We start from the raw sequence: 24,163 nt of genomic DNA on the forward strand, positions 1-24,163 counted from the left end.
GGGAACCGAGAAATTACAGATGCTCATGCAGGGACACGGGCAGCTCTAGTAGTAGTAGTAGTAGTAGTAGTATTATTTAACGCCGGGCTCGGCCCGGCTCATTAGCCGGCCGTTAGCAACCTCCCGAGGGGTATCTCGGCGCGCTTTCTATTTTCTCTATTTACACAGCGGAAAACAAGGGCATAGAAGCGAATCGAGCCTGACCGGGTTCGTGCCCGGTCCTGCTTACAGGTTTGTTCACTGACGCGACCCCGTGCCTTCAGGCGCACGGAGGGTTCGTCTGACGGCAGTTGACGGCTCTTCATCGAGAGGGGCCTGTGTCCAAACAGCGGAGCTGTCGGTCGTTTGTAGCCATGGAGACGAAGTTCCCAACAAGTGTGGGCTCGACGGCACAGGCGGGTGGTTGTTGTCGATAGCCAGCCGGGTTATCCTTGCCACGGTAAGCGGGGAGGAGGTGGAGGGAGCAGGATTCGAACCTACGTTACTCAAGTAACAGCCATGGCGCTTAACCACTGCGCCATTCCCCCCAACGGCATGGGCGCAAGCCCAGGGCATGCGTTTTACAGGAAATATCGGCGTGCCCACCCATCGCGATGGGGGTTTATTGGATATGGTTTTTTCCAACCTCCCCAGCACAGTTACTGTGGTTGACAGCAGTCTTTACACAGGCTCCGACCACGAATCTCTTTATACCACGCTGCGGACGCGCGGCGCCCCCCGCCCGGAGGCGATCAACGTTTCGGTTAGGGACGACCGGTTACCAAAGTTCGCGGAGCTACTTGCTTTTGGCATGCAAGACATGCCGGACCCGGGATCCGCGGCCGATGGCTACGCATTGGACGCGTGGGTAGCTGAATTTACAACTTTATGGGAGCAAGTGACGTGGGTCGTGGGTACGCCGGCGGGAAAAAGGGACAGCTCGGCTCCCTGGTGGACCGAAAACTGCCAGCGGCTCTGGTCCGAATTCCAGCGGGTTAAACGGAGCGCTGTAAATAGGGCAGACGCCTCTGCCGAGGAAAAAGCCTATACGAAAGGGGTGCGGGCCGCGAAGCGGGAGTACTGGAGGCACCGGATCGACCAACTGCGCGACGATAAGGATTTGTGGAACATGGTGGGCTGGCTGGGAGCCGGACCACGCCTCCGGTCCCCGCCGCTGGTTATTAACGGCGAGCAAGTGAGCGAGCCTTTAGCAAAAGCGGAAGCACTGCAACGGGAGGTGCTTGGCCGATTTTCGGCGGAGGATGACCTGCAGGGAGACCCCTTGGAGGCCTGGTCGCCGGACGAGGCTAAAATCCCTTGGGACACCCAGGTTAGTGCGGAAGAGGCGGAGCGCTCCTGCATTGGGGTTACGAGCACGTCCCCGGGCATCGACGGAATAACCGTCCGGCTACTAAAAGCCGGATGGGCTTCGTTGGCCGAGCCGGTGCGCAGGCTCTACCAACGTTGCCTGGAACTCGGACATTTCCCAGCGCCTTGGAAGAAGGCCGAAGTCGCGATGCTACCGAAAACGGGGAAGAAAGACCGGAGCAGCGTTCGATCCTGGCGGCCTATAGCCCTCCTCTCCTGCATCGGAAAAGGCCTCGAGAGGCTCGTTGCACGCCGGATAGCTTGGGCCATACACGACAACGGGCTCCTTAGCTGCACCCACGGCGGTGCCCTACCCAAACGATCGGCGACGGATCTGGTTTGTGCCCTCGCCCACGATATCGAGCAGGCTCTAGCTCGCGGGGAGGAAGTCACCCTTGTCGCATGCGACGTCCAAGGCGCCTTCGACGCCCTCCTCCATAGGCGATTAATACGGAAAATGCGGAGCCTCGGGTTTAGTAAAATGCTCCTCAGGTTCGTGATTAACTTTTTAAGCGGCCGCCAGGCCCGAGTCCGGCTGGAGGGTACGACCACGGGCTTTAGGCGGCTTGGGTGCGGCACCCCGCAAGGGTCTCCCCTTTCCCCGATCCTATATATGCTATATTTGGCGTATCTCGTCAAAAACGGTACGAAGTGGCGGTTGGCATACGCAGACGACGTGCTTACATGGAAATCGTCACCCTCGTTGGAGGAAAACGTACGTTGGCTGGAAGATAAACTCCGGGATATGCACGAAATTGCGGCGGAAGAGAAGATCCATTTTGCAGCGGAAAAGACAGAGGTGATCCATATCACTAAGAAAAGGCACGGTCGCAACCCGGAAATCCGGATTAATGGTAGAACGGTTACCCCGGTCCAACTACCGGGCGGTCGACGCGGACAAAGCGCCTCCGGGGCCGAGCGCTACCCGGGCATGCGTTGGCTTGGTTTTTGGTTCAGCCGACGGCTAGACGGGCGCCGCCACGTGGCCGAAAGGGCTGCCAAAGCAATGGCGGTCGCTGCCCACCTCAAGAGCTTTGGGGCAGTAAGATACGGACCGCCTGCGGCTGCACTTCGCAAGGCAGCGGTGGCATGCGTGGGTTCCTCGGCCACCTACGCAGCCGAGGCATTAGTAGTAGTAGTAGTAGTATTATTTAACGCCGGGCTCGGCCCGGCTCATTAGCCGGCCGTTAGCAACCTCCCGAGGGGTATCTCGGCGCGCTTTCTATTTTCTCTATTTACACAGCGGAAAACAAGGGCATAGAAGCGAATCGAGCCTGACCGGGTTCGTGCCCGGTCCTGCTTACAGGTTTGTTCACTGACGCGACCCCGTGCCTTCAGGCGCACGGAGGGTTCGTCTGACGGCAGTTGACGGCTCTTCATCGAGAGGGGCCTGTGTCCAAACAGCGGAGCTGTCGGTCGTTTGTAGCCATGGAGACGAAGTTCCCAACAAGTGTGGGCTCGACGGCACAGGCGGGTGGTTGTTGTCGATAGCCAGCCGGGTTATCCTTGCCACGGTAAGCGGGGAGGAGGTGGAGGGAGCAGGATTCGAACCTACGTTACTCAAGTAACAGCCATGGCGCTTAACCACTGCGCCATTCCCCCCACACCGCAGCCGAGGCATGGTACAACCCAGCGCACAAACAAAGAGGACTCCTCAAAGCACTGAAACAAACCGCTGGTTTTAGCGGCACGGGCAATCCTCCCGGCGTATAAAACCACCCCCTCGTCCACTGTTCTCAGGGACGCAGGACTACCCTCGGCCCGCGTCGCGCTGGCCTACACCCGCCTGAAATACGGCGCCCGACTAAGGCTCGCGGACAAGGGGCACCCCCTTGTCAGCCGCCTGCGTGAAACACCTCGTGCCCGCAACTCGGGCCATTCGGCCACGACCCTGCAAACGGCTGCACAACTTCTCCCGCGGATCCGGAGACTAGAGTTGCGCGCACCTCGCAATGCCCCGGATTCTCGCACTGACCCCACCGGAGGAGTCCCGAAAGAGGAAGCGGCCCGCCGCTTTATCGAATGGCTGGACATGGTATCACCTGACGATATCGTGGTATATACGGATGGTTCGGAAAAACACGAAAACAACTGCGTCCAAATAGGGTACGGATGGGCCGCTTTTAGGGCGGGCCTGGAATTTGCCGCAGGCTCCGCATCTATTACGCCGGAAAACCACGTTTTCGACGCCGAGGCGATTGGCGCCCTAAAAGGGCTACAGGCGGCAGCCAAGGCCCAGCCAGGCGCCCGGATTTGGATTTGTGTGGACAGCACCTCGGTTATTTGGGGTCTTAGAGGCGACGCGCCGCGTTCGTCCCAATGGGCCTTTCTGGAGTTCCATGACCTTGTCGATCTACTCCGAAAACAAGGTACCGAGGTTCGGGTCCGTTGGTGCCCTGGGCACCAGGGAATCCCGGGAAACGACCGGGCTGACGAGCTGGCCAAGGCCGGCTCCGCCGGACCGCCGGACCCAGACCCGAGGGCTCAGCAAACCACGTATAGCGGTGCCGGCACGGTCCTCAGAGCCATTCTTTCGAATATAGAGAAGGACTGGTGGCGTAGAGAACTCTGTGAACGGTCCCCCGCATATAGGGAATGGAAATTCCAATACACACCGAGAAAGGAGCCCGAGGAACTGCGTTTGCCAAGACCCCTACTGGGCCATTATTTGGCCATGAGGACCGGCCACGGCGATTTCAAGGCCTACCATGACCGTTTCAACCACCAGGATGCAAACACCTCGTGTGCCTGGTGCTGGAAGCGGACCTCCCCTGAACACCCGGTGCACTGCCGCCATTCGCGGGCGGTGTGGAGAAACTGGCCGTGGCCTAATAACGACCGGCCGGCCGGGCCGCCAAATCGCGCCCAACGCTGGAAATTCTTCCAGACAAGCTTCGGGCAACCGAAAAGCTTTGAGGCGTTTTCGATAGCCACCAACTACTTCAGCGCCCGCCCCAGAGCGGCCCGCCAGCGCCCCGCGCGCCACGAACGCACTTTACGCCTAGGGACACCGATCGTAAACGACTCGAACTCTGACGAGGAATAGACTTACTGCCTTTTCACCCACACTTCACGGCACAAGCCGTCAGACGAACCCTCCGTGCACCTTAGGCACGGGGTCGCGTCAGTGAACTAACCCCCTAAGCAGGACCGGGCCCGAACCCGGTCAGGCTCGATCCGCCTCTGCCCTCCTTGTTTTCCCCCTGTGTAAATAAAGAAGATAGAACGCGCGCCGAGATACCCCTCGGGAGGTTGCTAACGGCCGGCTAACAAGCCGGGCCGAGCCCGGCGTTAACTAATACTACTACTACTACTACTACTACTCGTAAACGACTCGAACTCAGACGAGGAATAGACTTACTGCCTTTTCACCCACACTTCACGGCACAAGCCGTCAGACGAACCCTCCGTGCACCTTAGGCACGGGGTCGCGTCAGTGAACTAACCCCCTAAGCAGGACCGGGCCCGAACCCGGTCAGGCACGATCCGCCTCTGCCCTCCTTGTTTTCCCCCTGTGTAAATAAAGAAGATAGAACGCGCGCCGAGATACCCCTCGGGAGGTTGCTAACGGCCGGCTAACAAGCCGGGCCGAGCCCGGCGTTAACTAATACTACTACTACTACTACTACTAGCCTTCGGCGGAAATTAGGGTGGCATGGAGACGTGGGCATTGTGGCGTTGCGGGTATCTGAGAACATGTACGCTGGTGCAAAGGGTACTGATACAAGGAACCGATTGTTCAACACCAAGCATTGGCACTGAGAGGGTACTGGAGAAGCTGTTGCTTCTCAGTCTTACAGCATTGATTGCAATTGGTATGCAGCTTGGAAAAAATCCATATCATAAAATTCTAGTTTTCGTTTCCAAGTCCTTCGCATGTTCAAGTGGCGAATGATATGTGCAGGCGGTGGTGAACGCCTGTCAATATTTGCACCTTCACAGAACAGAGAGCATGGTTTGGTAGACTGACAGTATAGCCCTGCAAATACAATAAAGCCATTCTGAGCCATTTATCCCAGTCGGAAGGGGTCCATCACGTCCATTATTGCGGCGCGCTATCTACGGGGCGAATTGCCGGCGCCAGCAGGGCATGGCGCATGGTGATACGTGGCGAAATAACGCGGAGGTTAACTCCGCAGTTTGCCGCCCAGGTCCTTAAATCAACTTGCGGTCTTGCTCCAAGCCGCAGAAATGGTAGGCCTCTGCAGAGCTGAGAAAATGCGGGGACAAAATTAAATTAATCGCGAGAAAGTACTTCACTTTTTGCGATTATTTCACCACGAGAAAAATACACAGCATAGCAAAAAGTCGATTATGAGGACAAATTTGTTTTGGCTTTATTTTGGAGCTTGTTTTAAGAAAATAAAACCCAAGCTGATAAAGTTATGGCGTATTAAATGGGCAACGTTTTAAAGGAATGGTCGTGATTTGGCCCGTTGGCGGTCAATTTAATTCTGTCCCCCACTTGGTAGCCTAGCATGCAGCCACAGACCAGCATTCGAAATGCAGGAGGCCCTTCACGGGTGTCGATCAGTTCAGGATTGTGGGATTTGCCAGAGTTTTGGAGACAACACGTTTGATAGGCAATGTGATTTTACACACATCGGGTCCAAAGTCCTTTTTTTGCACCAGCTAGCCATACCCATTTGCTTAGGCAATTTTGCAGGTGCTGCCTTGATAGAAACATTGATTGGTGAGCTGCCAGGACATCGCAGGCAAACACAGCCAACATACTGAGTTGCGAATAACCTGGTTCCACAGATCGAGAGGAACTTTGAATCGAAGTGAGTACGGCACTTAGTATTCAATAATCAGAATAGGAGTGTGCGAAACAGCTCGGCGGCAGAACTTGTGGATCCGTACATCCTCCACACAATGCCTCACTAACGTAATTATAGCGCTTGTCATCAGAAGCCCTCAACCCCACCCCCTAGTCTTGACCGCCATGAGCAGCTCAAAAGACAAATCAAGCTGGCTGACAACATCCTGGTACTCAAACCGATCCAACAACTCATTGCGTCGCTTCATAACATCAACCACGATGTCGCGCAGGAGCCTATCGCTGCGGACCGACGTTCGGTAGACCTCCTGCACCGCCTCGAAGAAGTCCGGGTGGTTCCAGTGCTTTTCGGCTTCGGCGCGAAACTTGCGCGCTGCCAGACCCTTGAGGTCGTCGACTTGCAAGTACTCGGCCAAGGCGTAGACGTGGCAGTGCGTGAGGAGGAAGGTTTTGTCAAGCAGCGATTCGGCAAGGCTGATGGGCTCCCAGGCAGGGTCTTCGGTTAATGGGCCCGCTGGCTCGTCCATGGCGATTGACTTGCCCTTTTTCTTTTGCTTCTTGCCCTTTCTGGGTGCGAGAGGCTCTTCCCAGGGATCATGAACCTCGGGCTCTGCTGGAGGATTCCCGCGTTCGGCTGTAACATCGTCAGCCTCGGCAACTGCAGCGGCAGGAAACTCGATGTTCGTAGGTTCTTTCTTGATCTCGAATCCCCAGGCTGGGATTTTGTGCAAAGGCTCATAATCCGCGAGATAGAAGAAGTCGATCACAAGCTTGACCGCATCTGGATTGTGATCGGACAGGTTTACGCAGGATGTGCGGTTTTCCTGGACAGTAGGTCAGCTTCAAACCTTGTCGAGTTTTTATTTAGTGCACGCGTGCCGTGGACTTATTTGCATATCTGCTTTGAAAATGGTCTCGAAGTATTTCGAGAGCGGGCACATAATCGCTTTGTGGACATGATAGGTATCGTGGCCGCAGACGATAGTCATGTCGGAGTAGTCTCCACTGATGCGAAGGCTTGAACGGTAAAGTCACTGTTAGCTCGTTTCACGACTTGATGCTATCATTGTGCTGACGCACCTTTTCAGCGAATCCCTTAAGGCCTGTTCTGGCGATGTATCCATCTTGAGCGTGGCTTATGCGTCCATCAGAGTTGTGAGTTTTGTTGGCCACTTGACCTTGTCAAAGACAAGTTTGAGAGCCGGTCGAGGACTCATTGGCAAACTGCGGTTGCCAAAATACAGCCATGTACCCTCCTCATTGCCGGGTTCGGTGGCAGCGTTGGCCTATAAGCAATCGCACTGAACACATGCAGGCATCTGTTAGTGCGCGCAGCAAAATCTACAAAACCATTAGCATTGCGCAGCGCTTGCTGGGGAGTACATTATCGTCAAATTAGAAGTATAAGGACCCAGATTCTTGCCCGGCCCCAAAAAGTCCAATTGTCATCATGCAACGTCGACCCCGCCATTTGCCGCCCTAGCCCGCGAATCGGATTGCGCTCTTGCTCCATGCCACAAATTGAAGGGCCTCCTGCATAACTGAGCAAATCTGTTTGTCTGATAGGCCGCATATGCTGCCCACTATTTGGTATGTACGTTGGACGTTTGGCACCTTTTTTTCTTCTTTTTTCTTTGCTGTGCGGGGGGGGGGGGGGGGGGGGGGGGGGGTTGGTTAGAGTGGCTTAAATTCTAAAGGAACTGGGTCGGAGAAGGCACACATTGCGTGACCTTCTTCTTCATCGCCTCAATTGTTTTAAAAGAGGGCGCGTCGTGTTGGGCCTTGATGCGGAGTCCAACGGAACCAGGTTTCTTTTGACGCTTTTGCGCGTTGTTTTTCCTCTCGCAACCGCCTTTTCAGCCCTTGACAGCTCCCGCCAGACGCTATTCCTTGTAAGAAATAGACAAAAAGCGCAATATTGCGATAACCTTTCCAGATATCGCATACGGGCGTCAGCCAAGGCTGGTGGAGCTGCTTGATCCGGGAAAATACTACCCTGTCCTCGAAGCGCTCTCTTCGCACCTTACCATGGTCGACTTTTTGGCATTGTACCGGGCATGCAAAGGCATTTTTGGGCTCCAAACCTGTATCCTGAGGAAGATCACCAACATTGATATCGGCCTAAAGGCTTTCGTGGATGACCCTATTATGCTTCGATCCCTACTTACTAGTCTAGGGTTCGAAATGCAGGAGGCCCTCCACCGATTTTCGATGTAGTCAGGATCGTGGGATCGTTTGAAGACAAGAAAAGTTGCCGTTTCGATGTATATGTTCAGAACTGTGTGACAAGCATAGTGTTTTTGTGGTTTGCTTGTTGCGTCCATCTGAAGCTTGGTAGCCGCTGGCTCGTCCTTGATCTCAGATTCTTGGACTTGGCCGCGAGAATTCATAACTAATCATCAGCAAGCGACGATTGACCCCGCACTTTACTAATATTTGAAGTCTTGCAAATTAATTTCCACGCCCGCTTTTGGTTGCATATGTGGAGGATTGGCATTCTGCATTCCGGATGCTTTTTCGTGATCGTATAAGTGACGACCATCAAGCATCTGTTTGTAGGATAACTATCCCGGTAGAAGAACAGCAGGCCTCCCGCATGACCCTAACAATTTGTAACATCCAAACGTAAACTGACGACATGTCTGGCGAGCAGGCATATTGGTTAACGCTCTAAAGCGGAGCGCTTTTCCTAATCTCTGCATATAGAAGGCCTCCAACATACTGCACAGTGGGCCTAATGTTTATTTAGGCAAAATTGATTTTCGAATTTACTAATGGTTAAGTTCGAGTACCTATCCACATGCACACTCATTCAGGGGTTGGGGTGTACGCGCTTGCCTCATTTCCAAACTTGCTTTCGTCTTTCTGTAGCCAATGTGCAACGCGTCAGTCCAATTAGCACAGGCCTTCCACCCACACCCCCCTGCTGCAGCCTAGACGCGATGATACCCAACGAATAGTAGAAAAACTCAAGCTAGGGCGGCCAAGGCTGGATGCTTTAAACTCATACGCTAGTCGCAAATTGCAGCACAAGTCACTTGGGTAGTTTTGTTTGCGTGCTATAACCTCCAAGTCGGTTCTTACATTTGACCCTGCCGGAGCCCAGCCTTTTTTCGCGAGAACATTCCGCGCGTCAAAACCATAGCGTCCAAGCATTAATTTCTAAAACAGTACCCGAAATCGGCAACCCTCCATACCATGCGAAACACGGAAAGTCATCGAACTTCCAAGACCAGTTCGCGGCTGCTTGCCGGTTGCCTTGTCTGTAAGAATGATGTACTTGGATTTCGGGATGCATAATGAGGCTCAAGAATTGTCGGCGCTATATCCATTGTTTGATCCCCTATTTGTATTACCTATAAATAACCGTGTGTGGCAATCATTTACATTCCATCCTCAGGCATGAGCCTACCAAACGACATCTTCTAATTTATAAATCCCCTCACCTACTGCACTTAAATTCAATGCCATCCAACAGCGATTACTACAACGATAGTTCTGGCACTCAGGACGTCAATGCTCAGTGGTTTGAGCAACAGCCCGAATACCAGACGTCCGGCTACACCAACTACAACGCACAGCAAGATCCGGTACAGTGCAACACCGATGGCGTTGGTCAGTCTCTTTAGAGCACTGGTCAACAGTACCCCAGCTATGCCGGTGCCTCATACCTAGCCGAAGCCAGTGACTATCCACAGTACAATGGAAGCTATCTCACCAACGACGTCAATCCATTGCCCACATACAACGGCTCATTTGAGGAAGAACGTTTCAACAGCCTTGATGGCCTTGATCCACGCAGCGACGACAGGTTTTACTGCGAAGATTCCGAATACGGACCATCCGGCTGTGCGGCTTCATGCAAGAACAGATCTTCTCTCAGGTATGTTTCCTAAGCCTTGTCGACAGATTTATCCTCCTCGATCCCTTCACCACTCCAATCCAACCTCATCTCTCCCCATTTTGCTTTGAGATGTGCCTCAAGGGGTTCAATATCTCTAAATATCTGCCGATCCATACATGAAAAACAGGAAGCATCTCAAAAGCCACACTAGACCGGTTCTCTGTCCATATGTGTCCAAGGGCACTTGCCAACACCGTACGGCAGAGCAGCGCGACATGAGGCGTCATGTTGTGTCCCATCACTCGCTCTGGGCCATGCTGAATGGCATCAAAAGTGATGTGTATGACTGTTCGCAGTGCAGGATTAAGTTCACACGGCATGACAACTGGCTCAGGCACGTTCGGGAACAGCACGCGCAGGATGTTTGAGCAATTTTGGAGGTATTTTCTACATTTCCTATGCGTCATTCAGCTTTTGAACGCTGGATTGGACTGTAGTAAAGGAATATCTGGAGCGCGATCTAAGGCGGTTGTTTGCAGCTCGAAGCCTTCTTCTTCCAAGTCAAGTATATGATCCTTTGAGACCGTCCACCCAGGACGCCTCCATGATTCAGCGAAACAGTATAAGATATATAAAACTAAAGGCAGTGTATAAAAAGTGGAAAGATGCGCAAAATTTACAATCGCGTTAATGACCCAACCAAAGATAAGGGTTCAGGTGTCATGTCGGGTTAGGTCTCATGCGATGTGCCTGCAAGACTTGAGCAGTGAATATGGGGATGGTGAAGCTTCTATTTTCGACTGCTCACAACCCAGACAGCGCTATTAGTAAAGTTGAAAATTATTATTCCGTAACTAGACATGCTGCCATTACGCAGGAGGCCCTCCACTTTCTCGGCTTGGAGCAAAAACGCAAACTCATTGGCGGGCCTGGGGCGGCAAATTGCGGGTCCAGCGGAAGCGACGAGGTACGCAAGGCAACATTAGAATTGGGGGACAATGGACCGCATTCCTTAGCAGACTTGAATCCTGCAGCTCCATTTCTGCGCTAATAAATAAAAGTGAATTTAGGGAGTGGAATATTTCCAGGTTTGGTTGTATCCAATACACTGGGAGCTTGTTTCGCACTCCCTCAAACGTTAGCCCCTGCTAGCACCCAAAAAATTGGCAACATCCACCGCCGGCGCATGGGGTCAGTCACCCTTACAGCCCTCACCCTTGGCCCAAATCAGCCCCGGTCTTTTTGTTATTATCGATAAATTGCTACTTCAATATGCCCATCCATGTCGAATTGTAAGACGCGTCGTCCTTGCAACTTTGCAATCGACGCGACGCGCAATATGCGCCGCAAAAGCCCCTTTATCGGTAATGTCCGCGCCAGGCGGCCGCTCAAGCAGACAAATACTTTGGTCACTCAGTTATGCTAGGTAGGTTTTAATTGAATTGTGTAAAGAGGAAATGTGGAAGCAAGGATCGCACAAGTTGTGTGGAAACAGATTTTGCCAAGGATGAAGGGCGTGCTAACGTTAAATGAGCCTAGATCGAATTAGGAAAACATTGCTTTGTTGACCATGCAAACACGCTGCTATAGTACAAAGGTGAGCCTATCGAGAATCGGAAGGCACGTCCAACTTTTGTGAGTAAGTATCGAGACTGAGATTATGGAGTCTAAAGTACAGATCCTCAAGATGGACAAAACGCGTCTGCATGTACTTTTCCGCCACCTAGGCTTTTAGACTTTTTATAACAGGGACTGCGGTGGGGAGGGCCTCGACAATGGATGCTCGAGCGACTTGGCGGGCTTGAAAATCTTGTAGCCCCTGAATATGTGTTCCAATCAATTTGATATCGGGCTTTGCAGGCAGCGAGCGGAGGGATTCGGGTAGCTCCTCCATCTTCGGTAGCGAGAACACATTTCCTGAAGCGATGGCCAACAGTATCTGCCGCCACAGGTCATAAGCCAAAAAAGAAGGTATTTCGTGGCCGGTCGCATAAAAGGTCGCTGCAACCAGGAGGGAGATCCCACAGTCAAAGTCAGACTGCTGCTGCGGGCATGGTTCCCACTTTATTTTCCAGCCGGAAGCAGTGGCGGAGGCGGAGGGCTCAAATGTCGGTGGATCGATGCCCAAAAGTCGCTGGATGTTAAATTCAACGTACTCCATTACTGGCCTATCTGGCTCAGTTGGCTTGTCCGACTTTTTTGACCGAAATGAGTCCCAGATCCAGACTTCACGGCGCGAGGGCCAGATCATAACCAAAATTCAATGGCTGTTAAAGCAGATGGCAACCATGGCGCCGTTGGTCTCGGCAAATTTGCGAATGTCTTTCGATAGCAAACGGCCAGATGACCCGGGCTCTACGACTTCGAAGGTCGCCATGTCGCAGAGGAGGGCCAGGTTCTTTAGGAAGGATGTGATGATCCTACCAGTAAGCCATGCTTGCTTGCCAGATACGCCAGGCTGCAGTGGATAAAGGTCAGAATCTGAAAGGCCGCCCAGGATCTTGTCCTTGGGGCGCAAGTCATATGCCACTATTCCAGTTGAACCTGGACCCGGGGCCGGAGACGGAGATGAAGCCGGTAGTGAAGTTGGAGTTACAGGTGGCTTCTTCGGAGGACGACTTTGCTTTATCGATGCTGTATCAGTTTGAGACTAGATTTATCAGCGGATTGCACGGGAGGGAGATTTTACAGCAGCGCTCACTTTTTCTCCTGCAGCTTTTGTGGGTTCAGCCCGAGGCCGCTTGGATGGCGGGTTCGCCGCAGACAATCTGCGTTTGGAAGGCGTCACTCCAGTCTTCGAATGTTTATCCAACAGTTCGCGGATACGTGATGTATCAGGCCCTACTGAAACTCTTTCTAGATATTCATTTACCCTATCCTTATCAAGGGTGCTCAACAACTTCGACGCATTTTCCCAGGTGGCAAGCTCCTCCAGGTATCCAACCCATTGTCCTCGTACCCGTATAATCTTGCCTTTAAAGTCGTGGTCCAGTATTTTGAAAATTCGGTATGTGCTGCATTTGGTTGTGGTCTCTCGTGGCTGCTCGAACTTTCCCCAAAAGGCCAGGACCTTATCTTGATTTTGGGCTTGAACTATGCATTCAGGCACCAACCGCTTGCTCCCATCTGTTCGTTTCATCGCGAACGTAACAATGCACTGTTTGCGGTCGATCTTCCAGTTTTCAATAGTATCGAGTTCCTCGTTGTAATCCTCCGTAGTGGCCAGGATGGTTGGCTGAGCGGGAGGTGTAGAGACTTGATTCGCTGCGCAAATGATCTGACCTTCGTGGACGAATAGAGCTGGCGTGTGCAGTCTGCTCTCGTCGTCCGTAATATCGATAGCGTCGTCTTTCGAGCTGCCAGCTTGCGTCGAGGGGTTTGCAGAAGCACCGAGAGCTACAGCTGCATGTTCAGCAGCTTTATCAATCGGTCTATTCACAGGTACGGCCGTGATCGTCTCGGGGGTAGTCTCGGTTGGTTGCGAGCAGTTCGGATCGTCGAATGCGATTGTGATATTAGAGTCGGACGCCATTGAGCCAGTCGGAGCGTCTGTATGCCGTTAATCACTATTTTCATCCGCGCCAGTTTATTCGCCGTGGTTGCTTACCTTGGAAAGATTCACGTTGAGTGTCAGGGCTTAGACTCCCGAATTTGAACGGGGCTTTATCGTCATGCATACTAGAATCTAGAGGCTGAATGATCGACCGACTTTGTTTTCGACAGTGGGTTGGTCCCGTCGCGTCACTTTATCGCGTTTTGTTAAAGGACACGGTCCGTAAAATTGCAACCATAAGTCGGCTGGCAAAGCTGCTACCTGACGAGTGAGCTTTGAAGCCCACGCCTGCGCTTCTGCGCTGTGTCCCGAAGCTATGCCCGGCAATAGCAAAGGCGCGAGTGGGGTTCTAGTTGAACGGGCGCTTCCATGCACAAGATGGCAGAGTGGGGGACAAAATTAAGACAGCAGCAATTGCACCAGTAACCACACCAATATCAGCACATCTTCGCCCAGGTTCAAGGTCGAGGCATGAATAAAGCAGTATCCCTAGCACCCAGGTCGCCCAGATTCATCCGCAGTCTAAGCCATAGGCATATTTGCATCACAAAGTAATCGCTTCCGATCAGTTCCAGACAAGGGCTGCCCTAGGCCCAAGCCCTGGGTTCTCCAATCTGGGGATACTCGCGAATTAGACGAACAATGGGCCTGAGTGGGGAAAGCTGAACGCTCTGGGACGAACTGTGCAACAGTCTTGATTGTCATGCCGATTGTTTCACCGAGGATGACGCGGTCATATTTTGTGACGAGGAACCAAGATGTGCGGACGGGCTTGCCTGGTGAACGCGATTCAACGATGCTTGTCGAAGGGGGTTAATATTTCAGTGATGGCCGTTAGTAGCCAATTAATCATATCGTCAGTGCGCGGCGTATAGTTTGACGCGTTTGCTTTGACGTTTGCGACCGGTAGAACACTGTGCCAATTAAAACCCGATGAGGCAGCTTCTAGCCCGTTGTCGCGTTACGATATATGCAGAGGGTTATCGAAATGTACTCGCTCCCGGTGCCGTTGCAAGTGTTTTCAGCCCAGCCACCACAAGCATGTTACCAGGAAAATGAATCCATGGGCTCACGTCATGAAACATTGACAGGGACGGATTTGCAGCGCGACGGTGGGAGATATAGCCGATAAGTCAAGGAAGGGTTCGGGCGGAGCGGCCATCAGTAACCAAATGCAACTAATTGATGAAGTGCTCTTCGTTTTCATTACCTCATGACTATCCTTGTCCCGCGATTTCACCGCCGCGAAAGCAAATGAGCCACGGTACCGCCGGCCACTTTCTTTTTGGCTGTTTTTTTTCGGGCAGCAAAAGGTCAATCCAAGCGCCGTATGGTTTGACGCGTGGTGTCCTGATGCATCGACGCGTCGAACCCGTTGACCGAGGCTCAGATTTGCGGGCCAGTGGAAGGCGCTCTCCTCGCGTCTGTGCAGGCCACGGTCAAACTTGAAAAAACGTAGTATTAAGGTCCTAGGGCTGACTGGAGGGTATGTGTGCCCTGGTTGGTGTACCGCGTACACGGGATGCAAGAGGTAAAGCAATCTTCCTCACGGTGACACCGTCTTTCCGTGCTTGGCTTGCCGGCAAGCAGGGCGCAAAGTACGAAGCACCTTGAATCAGGTTCGAGGTACCACACAGTATTTTCGGCGTAGTATACTACTAGAAGGATTTGACACATTGTGTAGGATCCGTGTCTTTCTCTTTGTAGACTCGCACGGGAAAGAATGGTGCGGCAAGGCCCAGCCAGGAGCAAATTGGTATACGCTACCTGCCCCACCCAAAACCCAACAGCAAACATGACTTGGTCTGTGCCCCCCAATTCGTGTACACGCGCCAAAGGGAAGAACAACAAGTGAACCATGGCGCACTGGTTGGCAGTGGCCCAGGCACGCCACTCCGTAACAATTGGATCGAGGCCTGTTTAATAGATAAGCTGGCTTCGACTGGTTCGATATTTTCTTTGACGTATTCCTTCATGGTTTACATAAGAAACTACGTGCAAAATATGGACTGTATTGGACAAGATTTGATAAAATTATATGCGAGTGTTTGCCGGCGGGTGCTGCTGGTTGAGGGGTGCTCTGGCTTATGTAGACCCAATCATCAAATTATTCCTTATCGGCTTTACTTATCGGCTTATCACGGTTGCTGTGCTACTACGATTCAAACTCAACTGGATTGTTTTTTATGTTCCATCTCATTCGGTCAAGTCTGTACACCGCTGCATCACCACCGTCACGCGCGTGCGCGCACTCGCAGCCCACCTTGAATTGTCTACTGAGTCCCCCATTTCCGCCAATGTCCAAATCAGCAGCGCCGTCCAACACCCACCGTGCCCTCGGCTGGAACTGCGATATTGTGTGCGCCAAAAACAACATCTTCGGTGGCTATTACCAGCATCTCGATCTTCTCACCGTCGCCGATGTGGTACACGATCTTGATCTTTGTTTTTCCCCACCAGGCCATGGCGACGATGGTGGCGATGGCTCTCAGTGGCGGCGCGCCCTAATACCCGAAACCGAATCGAGAGACGCGAATGGCCTCGTCCTGCACCTGGACGAGCAAGACAACACGACAAAGATCCCGACCCCGGATCCGGGATCGAGAACTAGGTACCGCTACGTTCTCCACGAAAGGGCATGCACGCGCCATAGGGAGAAACACAGTCTACAGGGTGATTTGACTTTAATGCTTTCTATCCATCGCGCTCAACGGCACCTGCATTCAATCAGCTAACAATAAGCCCATCACCACTGCAGATTCTTGCCTGCGACTTGCCCCTCAACCACGACGGCGTCGAGACCCTCGATACCTACAAATCGGCAAGTCTGACACCAGCGACCCCAAGCTCGCTCTCATTGCACCAAGGAGGGGAGACGTGGCCAGAAAACGCATCCGCACTGGGTCTGGCTCGCTTTCGAGGTCGCCTTCGAACTCACCCTCGCCAGAACGCAGTCCGTCGCCCTACAAAGATGGGCAGGATGAAGCACAAGAAGCCGTCATCCCCACCGCCATTATCGATTCCCAAACCGGCAAGGAGTACATAAACAACTTTCGTAGTGACGTGATCAGCATCAATAGTCCTGCTCAGTGCGTCGTCACCGGCAAAGGAGGGTACTGGTGTACCGGGTCACCCGTCGGACCTGGTATCCAAGCAGCACATATAGTCCCGGCGACGCATTGGAGTCGCTTCCCCCTCGACGACCAGCAAGGCATTGCCGACACAAACAATCCCGAAAACCTCAAGGATGCTTGGTATGGTACTTATGATCCAGCCAATGGATTGTTGATGGCAAGTCACCTGCATCAATGTTTCGACCAGCGTCTCTTTTCCATCCATCCCGACACTGGCATCATCCGGGTTTTTTTGCCATATTCTCTATTGCTCGAATATCACGGCAAGCATGCTCATCTCGCCCCCGGCGTTAGCAAGAGGGCCTTGCGGTTCCACTACGACATGTGCTGTATTGAGAACTTCGGTGCCAAAATCCCGCTGCCGCCCTCCCCGGTCCCTCTCAGCATCAGGTCTGACGCTGCTACGAAACTTCCCGTCAATACCTCCAAACCCATTCCAGGAGACCCCAACAAAACACAGAATCAATCAACTGCTGCCGCTCGGATGCCTGCCGCTACACCCGCACCGAAAGACACACAACATGGGGCAGCAGACACAGGAGCAGACCCACCAGCAAGCGACAGTGATGATGCAGCAGGCTCTGAGGAGTTGGATTCAACCAAGTTGCCTCCCAGTCCTCCTTCATCTTGCCGCATGTCTAAACAAGATGACCCCCAACGCCAGTTTCGACTTTGGCGGGTGGGAGAACTAATTCTCTCTGATTTTCGGAAGGCCGAGTGGTACCAAAACCAGGGATGGTTGGTTGTTAATATAGATGGAGAGGATGAAGACAAGCAGCAGGAGGAGTCTTGCGTGGGGCAAACTAGTTATACTGAGGATTGTAATTTGGTCGAGAATTTGAATCGTGGACGGTTGAGAAAAAGAAAACGGCTAACGCCTGACGAATTTTGAGGTGTACAGTTATTTAGGTATTTACAGTCTACTGAGCAATCCTACCATCCAAATCACCATTTGAAATATGCATCCATCCTTATTGTTGGGCAGAACATGGCAGCAGCTGTACAAGCTCCGCCAGCACTTGAACACGTGCGTGCAAATAATTCCAGGGCGCTTGAGGATGGGAAGAAAAGAAACAAGCTAGGATACCATCGCGTTTCTGGTGCCTGCAGTAAGTATTTCGACCGGGTCGTTGTTACGATCAAGGTATCGGGTAACCTGCTCTTATGGGAAAGTACAGTGGGTTGAAGCAACTGAGCGTCTGACTGGATAACTGGGTATTTTCAATGACTGGGGTGAAGTTATGATCGATTCATGGGTAGGTAGTAAGTTGGATACAAGTTGATTGCTGCTAAGCAATCCTAAGCTAAGTCTATCTACATGGTAATGAGCGTGTCCTTATATATCCGAGTGATCACTCTAGAGTGATCACTGTGAGGATCAGGCCCCCAGACCTACCCTTAGAATCACGACTCGGCTCCACGCCGAGCCAGGGATCGGACAAAGGGTCCACTAACTCCGGATTTAAGCGCGTCTCTCCAGCAGCGTCGTCGATTGTAATTTCTTTCTTCTCTTCAGTTTGGAATTCTCGTTGATAGCGCCTAATACACTGAGGTTCTCCAACGTATGCCTGGCCGTGACAATATGTACTACAATTTTTTTCCAAAATATATTTGTAAATAATTTATCCTTATCCATAATAATATTTAATAAAAACCCATAACGATATTTTATTTTTTTAGTAAAAAATAAGACAAGCTCGGAAATATCCATATTGTTTTTAATGGGTAAAAGCCGCGTTATTTCGGTTAATTTATTTATTACAACTAAAAAGTTGTTTGCCGTGGTAAAATTATATTTTATATTAGGTAGTCCGATAATAAACTTTATAAATATTTCGTTCCAGCTTTTGTTGAATTGGAGTAATAATTATAAGGTATTATATTAGCTGTGACATTTGGACCACGAGATCACCAGACCCCAACCCTGACCCCTGACCAATGACCCACCAAGGTGATACCTTCATCTTCGTCGCATCAAGCTCAGAACTTTATTTGTTTCCTTTCTTCTCCTCAGAGTAGAATCTTTGTCGATAGGTGCCAATAGACTAGCTTCCATGCTATGCTTACCCTGGCCGTGACATTAACGATATCTAACTGGTTTTACCATTATAAAAATATTATACAATTTAAAATACTAATTAATATTGTTTTTTATTTATTTCTAATAATATGTTGTTAATTATATGCATTATTTTGCATGTAATAAGCCCACTTTTATTTGTATATAGCCAATTTTATTTAGTGCCGAAGTGGAGTGGGGAATGGTGGAATTCCGTTACTTTGTTAATGCAGGAATGCAATTTAAAGGTCAGCGAGTGGGGTTAGCTACCCTGTACCGGGTTTAATACCCACCCTGCACCTGCGAGTCAGCTACCCTGTACCGGGTTGAAAATTTCACCAAGTTAACGTTTAAATGCAAACCCAGAGATGGTTTGTATGCAAATGAGGGTGTTTTTTCAAAAACCCATACAAATTAGTTTTTCGGAAATTCATTCGCGGCACCGGAACCTTTTCTGGCGTGCGGACCCCCACTTCGATGTCGGAGAGTATGTAAGGGAAATAAAGCAAAATCTCCCCCAACCAATTATTTATCAGTACCAAAATTATAGTGCATTTCTACCTATTATTTAGCGCTTTTAGCACTGGTTATTTACCACGCCGCACCTAGGGTTTACCCCTATATCCCCTGTTAGCACCATTTTTATTAACAGGTTATGAGCCCGGAAAGGTTCTAGCTAGTGCACTAAAGCGCACTTTGCATTATTGGAAAGCCCTGTTTTCAGGCTTTAATTTGGTTATTGTCGCATATCCGCAGCACGTATATTGACGAAGATATTGCTGTTTTTGTGCAAATTGTTGGTTATAGGTGCTACGTTAGCACCTATCCCCCCTGTAATTACAGTGAGGGGTCGCTATATTAGCGTTTGACTCAGGCCCAATTTTCAGGCACTGCAGCGCTCGCTCGATTGCAAATCCCAAAATTTTTGGTGTGGTTTTTATGGGTTGTGCATCGCTATTGCGATTGGTTCAAATTTTTAGTGCGTTAATTAGGGTTTGCGCTAACGAGTCAGGGCCAAAACCCCTGTATTCGCCCGCTAATAGCCCAGTGATCCACTAACCGAACGCTGCAAATTACCCTGCAGGTTACCCTGCACCCACCTAGCGAATTGAACTTTCGATCGCTAGTGCACCTGGATCGGTACAAATAATACCAGGGCACCCATTAATTGTGGATTTAGGGATTCCAACCCTGTATTTTCAGTGGATTCGATCATTGAAAATAGCAATAAGCCCTATATTTGGCAAGTATAGGCCTGTAACCGTTAGAAGGCAAACGGCTATAGAAAATCCTAGATTGGGGTATTTACCCTTAGGCGACTAGGTTAGTTTTTAACTATAATTCAGGCCACCCTACAATGGAAGACAGCCCTATGTCGGGCCTCCCAGGCCCAATTCCACCGGATAGGGGCCCTGAATCCAGCCCGAATGAAGTTCTAACCGCTAAATTACAGGCGCAAGACCTGCAATTAAAAGCGTTAACTACGCAATTGGATCAACTTCAGCACACAATTCAACAGTTAACATCTCTGTTGACGCTGAAAAATGGTGAACCCACTAGTTTTAGTGGTATTGCGGGTATTAATACCCCCAATAGCGGTAATCTGGAGGCCAACCCACAGATTTTTAGCGCTAATACCGCTACCGCACCACCTAATCCACCCGGTAACCTAATTCTAGGTGACGGGATAGGTAAAGAACTATCAAAACGGGTATTTTCCTTCCCCGAAAATTGCAAATTAGTAGGGGCTAGCAATTACGACCTGTGGAAACAGGCACTTATAGTACAATTTGTGACATTTGGACCATGAGATCACCAGACCCTAACCCTGACCCTGGACCAACGACCCACCAGGGTGATACCTTTATCGACGTCGCGTCAAGCTCAGAACTTTGTTTGTTTCCTTTCCTCTCCTCAGAGTAGAATCTTCGTCGATAGGCGCCAATAGACTAGCTTCCGTGCTATGCTTACCCTGGCCGTGACACAATTCTACTCTCTAAAGAATCGCTGGCCTAGCGATTAACAAATAAGGCGCAACAACCTATCTTTACGCCGCTGGCGAGCGACGAAAATAAATCCGCACCCGACAGACCCGACCCGACCGGAGTTCGACAGGAACGTCAATTCCAGTCCCCGACCACGACCGATCCGACCTATGCCCAGGCTGAAGGACCATCCACCTGCGAGCAGGAAATCACAAAGATTGATTACGAACCAGACGGAGCAAACAGACCGCCCCATCGACGACCCGACCCGATCAGAAAGCGAAACAGACTCACGCCCAGGCACCAAGTCCAGTGTCGAGGACGAAATCGAAGTTGCATCTTCTTCGCGGTCCCCGGAGCTCAACGTGAACGCACAAGAAAACAACCCCAGAATGATGGGCGACGCAAACGACCCAGCCAGCGAGATCGCTAGGCTAGAAGCGGAAATACTTAGGCTAAGAAACGCGTTGAGAAACGACACACCCAGTCCCAGGCCCTACCGAGAATTAAGGCACCGAGAGCCATCAGTGGAAAGTGCATTCGGCGGAACGAGTTTCAAAGCAAAAGGGATGGCCGCTTGGCCAGCCTTTACCGAGTTCCAAGGAACAGGCGGCATCAACCCTGCTTACAATGACAAAGCAAAAGCCAGAGCCGATTCACCCCCAAAGTTCGCAGGAGACAAGACGCAATTTGATAGCTGGCTGATAAAGGTGGCCGACAAATTCGAAGAAGATGTCGCCATTTTTAGGACTGAGAAAAGTCGGATGCGTTACCTGATGAATTTGCTCGAGGACAAAGCCGAGAAAGCAATGATTACTCGTTACGTTTCAGTTACACGCCCCTTTTCATCAGCAGCCGAAATGATCCAAATCCTAGAATCTATGTACCACGACCCCAACCAGTCCATAGCTGCCAGAGAAGCCCTTAAGAAACACGAGTTTGAGCTAGGCAAGGGCCAAGATATCCACGAGTTTATTGCCACGTTTAATTCACTAGCCCAGCAAGCAAAGGTTCGGGAAGAAGACTGGAAGCAAACCTTGTGGGGATGTATACCCGCCGACCTCGATCACCGTCTGCTGCACGATAGTGAGAACATCGACATAGACTACGAGACGTTTTGCCAGTACGTTACCAAAGCCGTCTACAGCAACCAACTGGCACAAGAAAGGCGCAAAGACCGAGAGAGCACCGACAAAACCAGCACGAAGAACGAGACCCGGAGCAGGCAGAAAACAGCTTCGACGAAAGTCCGTTCGCGCTACAAGCCCAAAAATTATCAAGGGGATAGAACGGAACCAATTACGATGGCTAAGGCCGGTCGCTCACTGACTTATGAGGAGAAAAAGGCGCATTGGGATGCCAACACCTGTTTTATGTGCGGAAGGGGTGGCCATAATTCCAAAGATTGTCCCGAAAAAGAGAGAATAAGGGATGTCAAAGCAGTGAAGCCGAAGCAACAAACGAGTAGCTTAGATTCGGAAACCACAGACGAATCGGGAAAAGAGTGAGACCGCCGCAAGCCTCCTCGGTGGTCCAGATGTCTACGATAGCTCAAATTGGTAGTAACCCACGACCTAAATCTTTCATCATTCGAACTCAGATACAGGTTAATGGCGTAGCACTATCAGTTAAAGCTCTTTGTGACACCGGAGCAGACATTTCTCTTTTGATCAGCCCAGCAATCGCTAAACAAGCCGCAGAACGGCTAGGAGCCCGGCTTCAAAGGTTAAAAACCCCGCTACTTTTGTCGGACTACCGCAAACAGGACGCAGGACGCATTACGCACAAACTAAAAGCGACCTTGGAAATCGATGGACGCCGTTTCAGCAACCAAATGTTTTACGTGACGGAAAGTGGGCATGATATGTTTATTGGGCAGGATTGGCTAGTTGAACAGGATGTTTGGATCCACCCGAAAACGCAAACGTTCGCATGGCCTGAAAGGACACCGTCGCTGGCAAAATTCTCGCCAGCCATTAGACTTCCGAACATGTTGGACAAGCCCGATCCGGTTGCACAAGCCGATGCCGAGCGGCGCGACCGAGCATTCGAACGGGAAACCAAAAGGGTGCAAATACTTCGACGACCGTGGCGCCAAACAACCTTTTTAGAACCCAGACCAACGACCCCGGTCGTCTTGGGTGAGGACCGAGACGTTGTAAACATAGCCGCCCTTCAACACAAACTGGACACCGACCCCCGACAAAAGCGATGGAAATCGTGCCCAATACCCACGCAGCCCATCACGTTAGAAATTGGACCCGAAAAACCCGCCATCAGCCTATCTGCCGTCGGCCGTTCGTACCAATGGAAAACCAACAAGGGAGAACCAATCCCGTTCCCGGAAGATGAAGACCCCGACCATGTCGAACTGGTCCGAAGCAAACTGCCATCCCGACTCGCTCACCTGGAGGGATTCTTTTCGAAAGCAGCTTCCACCAACCTGCCTCCACATCGCCCAGGGCACGATGTAATTTTGGAGCTAGACAAGCCGAAAACAGGATCGCCTCCGACGTACAGGACACCTGTGGAATTCCTGCCGCTCGAAAAGGAAACAGTCGACGAGCTGCTGCGCATTGGGTTTATCGAACCCTGTATGCAGGCCGACCCAGCGCCTGTCCTGTTCGTACCTAAACCACACTCCAAAGAACGCCGTTTTTGCACCGACTACCGATGGATCAACCAGTTTTTGAAAGATCGATTCGTACCAGCCCCGGATGTCAACGGAACTATTTTTAATTGTCGCAATGCAAAGAGGTTTACAAAAATCGACATTATTCGAGCTTTTAACCGGTTACGTATGGCGGTTGGCTCAGAGTACCTCACTGCTTTTCGCACCCGACAGGGCACCTTTCAATGGAAGGTGCTTCCCTTTGGGCTAAAGGTCGGCCCAGCTTGGTGGCAGTCATTTATCAACGCTCAGCTAAATGAACTTTTGGACTTGTTCGCCAGCGCATACGCCGACGATGTTTTGGTTTATTCCGACGGAAACGAAGAAGAACATTGGTGTTAATAAAAATGGTGCTAACAGGGGATATAGGGGTAAACCCTAGGTGCGGCGTGGTAAATAACCAGTGCTAAAAGCGCTAAATAATAGGTAGAAATGCACTATAATTTTGGTACTGATAAATAATTGGTTGGGGGAGATTTTGCTTTATTTCCCTTACATACTCTCCGACATCGAAGTGGGGGTCCGCACGCCAGAAAAGGTTCCGGTGCCGCGAATGAATTTCCGAAAAACTAATTTGTATGGGTTTTTGAAAAAACACCCTCATTTGCATACAAACCATCTCTGGGTTTGCATTTAAACGTTGACTTGGTGAAATTTTCAACCCGGTACAGGGTAGCTGACTCGCAGGTGCAGGGTGGGTATTAAACCCGGTACAGGGTAGCTAACCCCACTCGCTGACCTTTAAATTGCATTCCTGCATTAACAAAGTAACGGAATTCCACCATTCCCC

The 24,163-nt window shown here is 51.0% G+C and overlaps 6 protein-coding genes and 2 pseudogenes across 8 annotated transcripts; 4 read left to right on the top strand and 4 right to left on the bottom strand.

The window, feature by feature from the left end:
- Nucleotides 1–455: 455 nt before the first annotated feature.
- Nucleotides 456–527, bottom strand: MGG_20112 (annotated as a pseudogene). Its single transcript has one exon. The product of its transcript is annotated as a tRNA-OTHER (tRNA).
- Nucleotides 528–2,877: 2,350 nt separating this feature from the next.
- MGG_20113 lies at nucleotides 2,878–2,949 on the bottom strand (annotated as a pseudogene). The gene has a single exon. The product of its transcript is annotated as a tRNA-OTHER (tRNA).
- A 3,178-nt stretch (nucleotides 2,950–6,127) lies between these two features.
- On the bottom strand, nucleotides 6,128–7,251 carry MGG_10921 (uncharacterized protein; the record flags this gene model as incomplete). Its single annotated transcript, XM_003711088.1, has 3 exons — nucleotides 6,128–6,951; nucleotides 7,084–7,144; nucleotides 7,208–7,251. 3 exons carry the CDS (start codon nucleotides 7,249–7,251, stop codon nucleotides 6,265–6,267), a joined length of 792 nt encoding a protein of 263 aa, XP_003711136.1. The 3' UTR covers nucleotides 6,128–6,264.
- A 2,340-nt stretch (nucleotides 7,252–9,591) lies between these two features.
- On the top strand, nucleotides 9,592–12,463 carry MGG_14358 (uncharacterized protein; the record flags this gene model as incomplete). The annotated part of the gene is made up of 7 exons (XM_003711089.1): nucleotides 9,592–9,742; nucleotides 9,803–10,010; nucleotides 10,159–10,311; nucleotides 10,830–10,938; nucleotides 11,114–11,397; nucleotides 11,511–11,568; nucleotides 11,645–12,463. The coding sequence occupies 6 exons, from the start codon at nucleotides 9,592–9,594 to the stop codon at nucleotides 11,518–11,520; spliced, it is 915 nt and encodes a 304-aa protein (XP_003711137.1). The 3' UTR covers nucleotides 11,521–11,568; nucleotides 11,645–12,463.
- MGG_10924 (uncharacterized protein) lies at nucleotides 11,393–14,105 on the bottom strand. Its single transcript, XM_003711090.1, has 3 exons — nucleotides 13,579–14,105; nucleotides 12,673–13,520; nucleotides 11,393–12,621 (listed from the first exon to the last, which is right to left on the bottom strand). Exons 1-3 carry the CDS (start codon nucleotides 13,646–13,648, stop codon nucleotides 12,232–12,234), a joined length of 1,308 nt encoding a protein of 435 aa, XP_003711138.1. The 5' UTR covers nucleotides 13,649–14,105; the 3' UTR covers nucleotides 11,393–12,231.
- Nucleotides 14,106–15,718: 1,613 nt separating this feature from the next.
- On the top strand, nucleotides 15,719–17,640 carry MGG_10925 (uncharacterized protein). Its single transcript, XM_003711091.1, has 2 exons — nucleotides 15,719–16,197; nucleotides 16,283–17,640. The coding sequence occupies exons 1-2, from the start codon at nucleotides 15,822–15,824 to the stop codon at nucleotides 17,548–17,550; spliced, it is 1,644 nt and encodes a 547-aa protein (XP_003711139.1). The 5' UTR covers nucleotides 15,719–15,821; the 3' UTR covers nucleotides 17,551–17,640.
- A 1,223-nt stretch (nucleotides 17,641–18,863) lies between these two features.
- Nucleotides 18,864–19,326, top strand: MGG_16563 (uncharacterized protein; the record flags this gene model as incomplete). Its single annotated transcript, XM_003711092.1, has 3 exons — nucleotides 18,864–18,978; nucleotides 19,136–19,204; nucleotides 19,268–19,326. Coding segments are annotated over 3 exons (243 nt in total), but the record flags the coding sequence as incomplete, so codon positions are not given.
- A 748-nt stretch (nucleotides 19,327–20,074) lies between these two features.
- MGG_16564 (uncharacterized protein) lies at nucleotides 20,075–20,407 on the top strand (the record flags this gene model as incomplete). The annotated part of the gene is made up of 1 exon (XM_003711093.1): nucleotides 20,075–20,407. A coding segment is annotated over one exon (333 nt), but the record flags the coding sequence as incomplete, so codon positions are not given.
- Nucleotides 20,408–24,163: the final 3,756 nt, after the last annotated feature.

The sequence above is a fragment of the Pyricularia oryzae genome, chromosome 1 (assembly GCF_000002495.2).
Source record: "Pyricularia oryzae 70-15 chromosome 1, whole genome shotgun sequence".
Lineage (NCBI taxonomy): Eukaryota > Fungi > Ascomycota > Sordariomycetes > Magnaporthales > Pyriculariaceae > Pyricularia > Pyricularia oryzae.

Coding starts and splice junctions, on each gene's coding strand:
- MGG_10924 (XM_003711090.1), bottom strand. CDS start 13,648: ATGCATGACGATAAAGCCCCGTTCAAATTCGGGAGTCTAAGCCCTGAC. Junction 13,521..13,578: donor TCAACGTGAATCTTTCCAAG/GTAAGCAACCAC, acceptor AACGGCATACAG/ACGCTCCGACTGGCTCAATG. Junction 12,622..12,672: donor CAAAAGCTGCAGGAGAAAAA/GTGAGCGCTGCT, acceptor TGATAAATCTAG/TCTCAAACTGATACAGCATC.
- MGG_10925 (XM_003711091.1), top strand. CDS start 15,822: ATGTCCAAATCAGCAGCGCCGTCCAACACCCACCGTGCCCTCGGCTGG. Junction 16,198..16,282: donor GGAGAAACACAGTCTACAGG/GTGATTTGACTT, acceptor TCACCACTGCAG/ATTCTTGCCTGCGACTTGCC.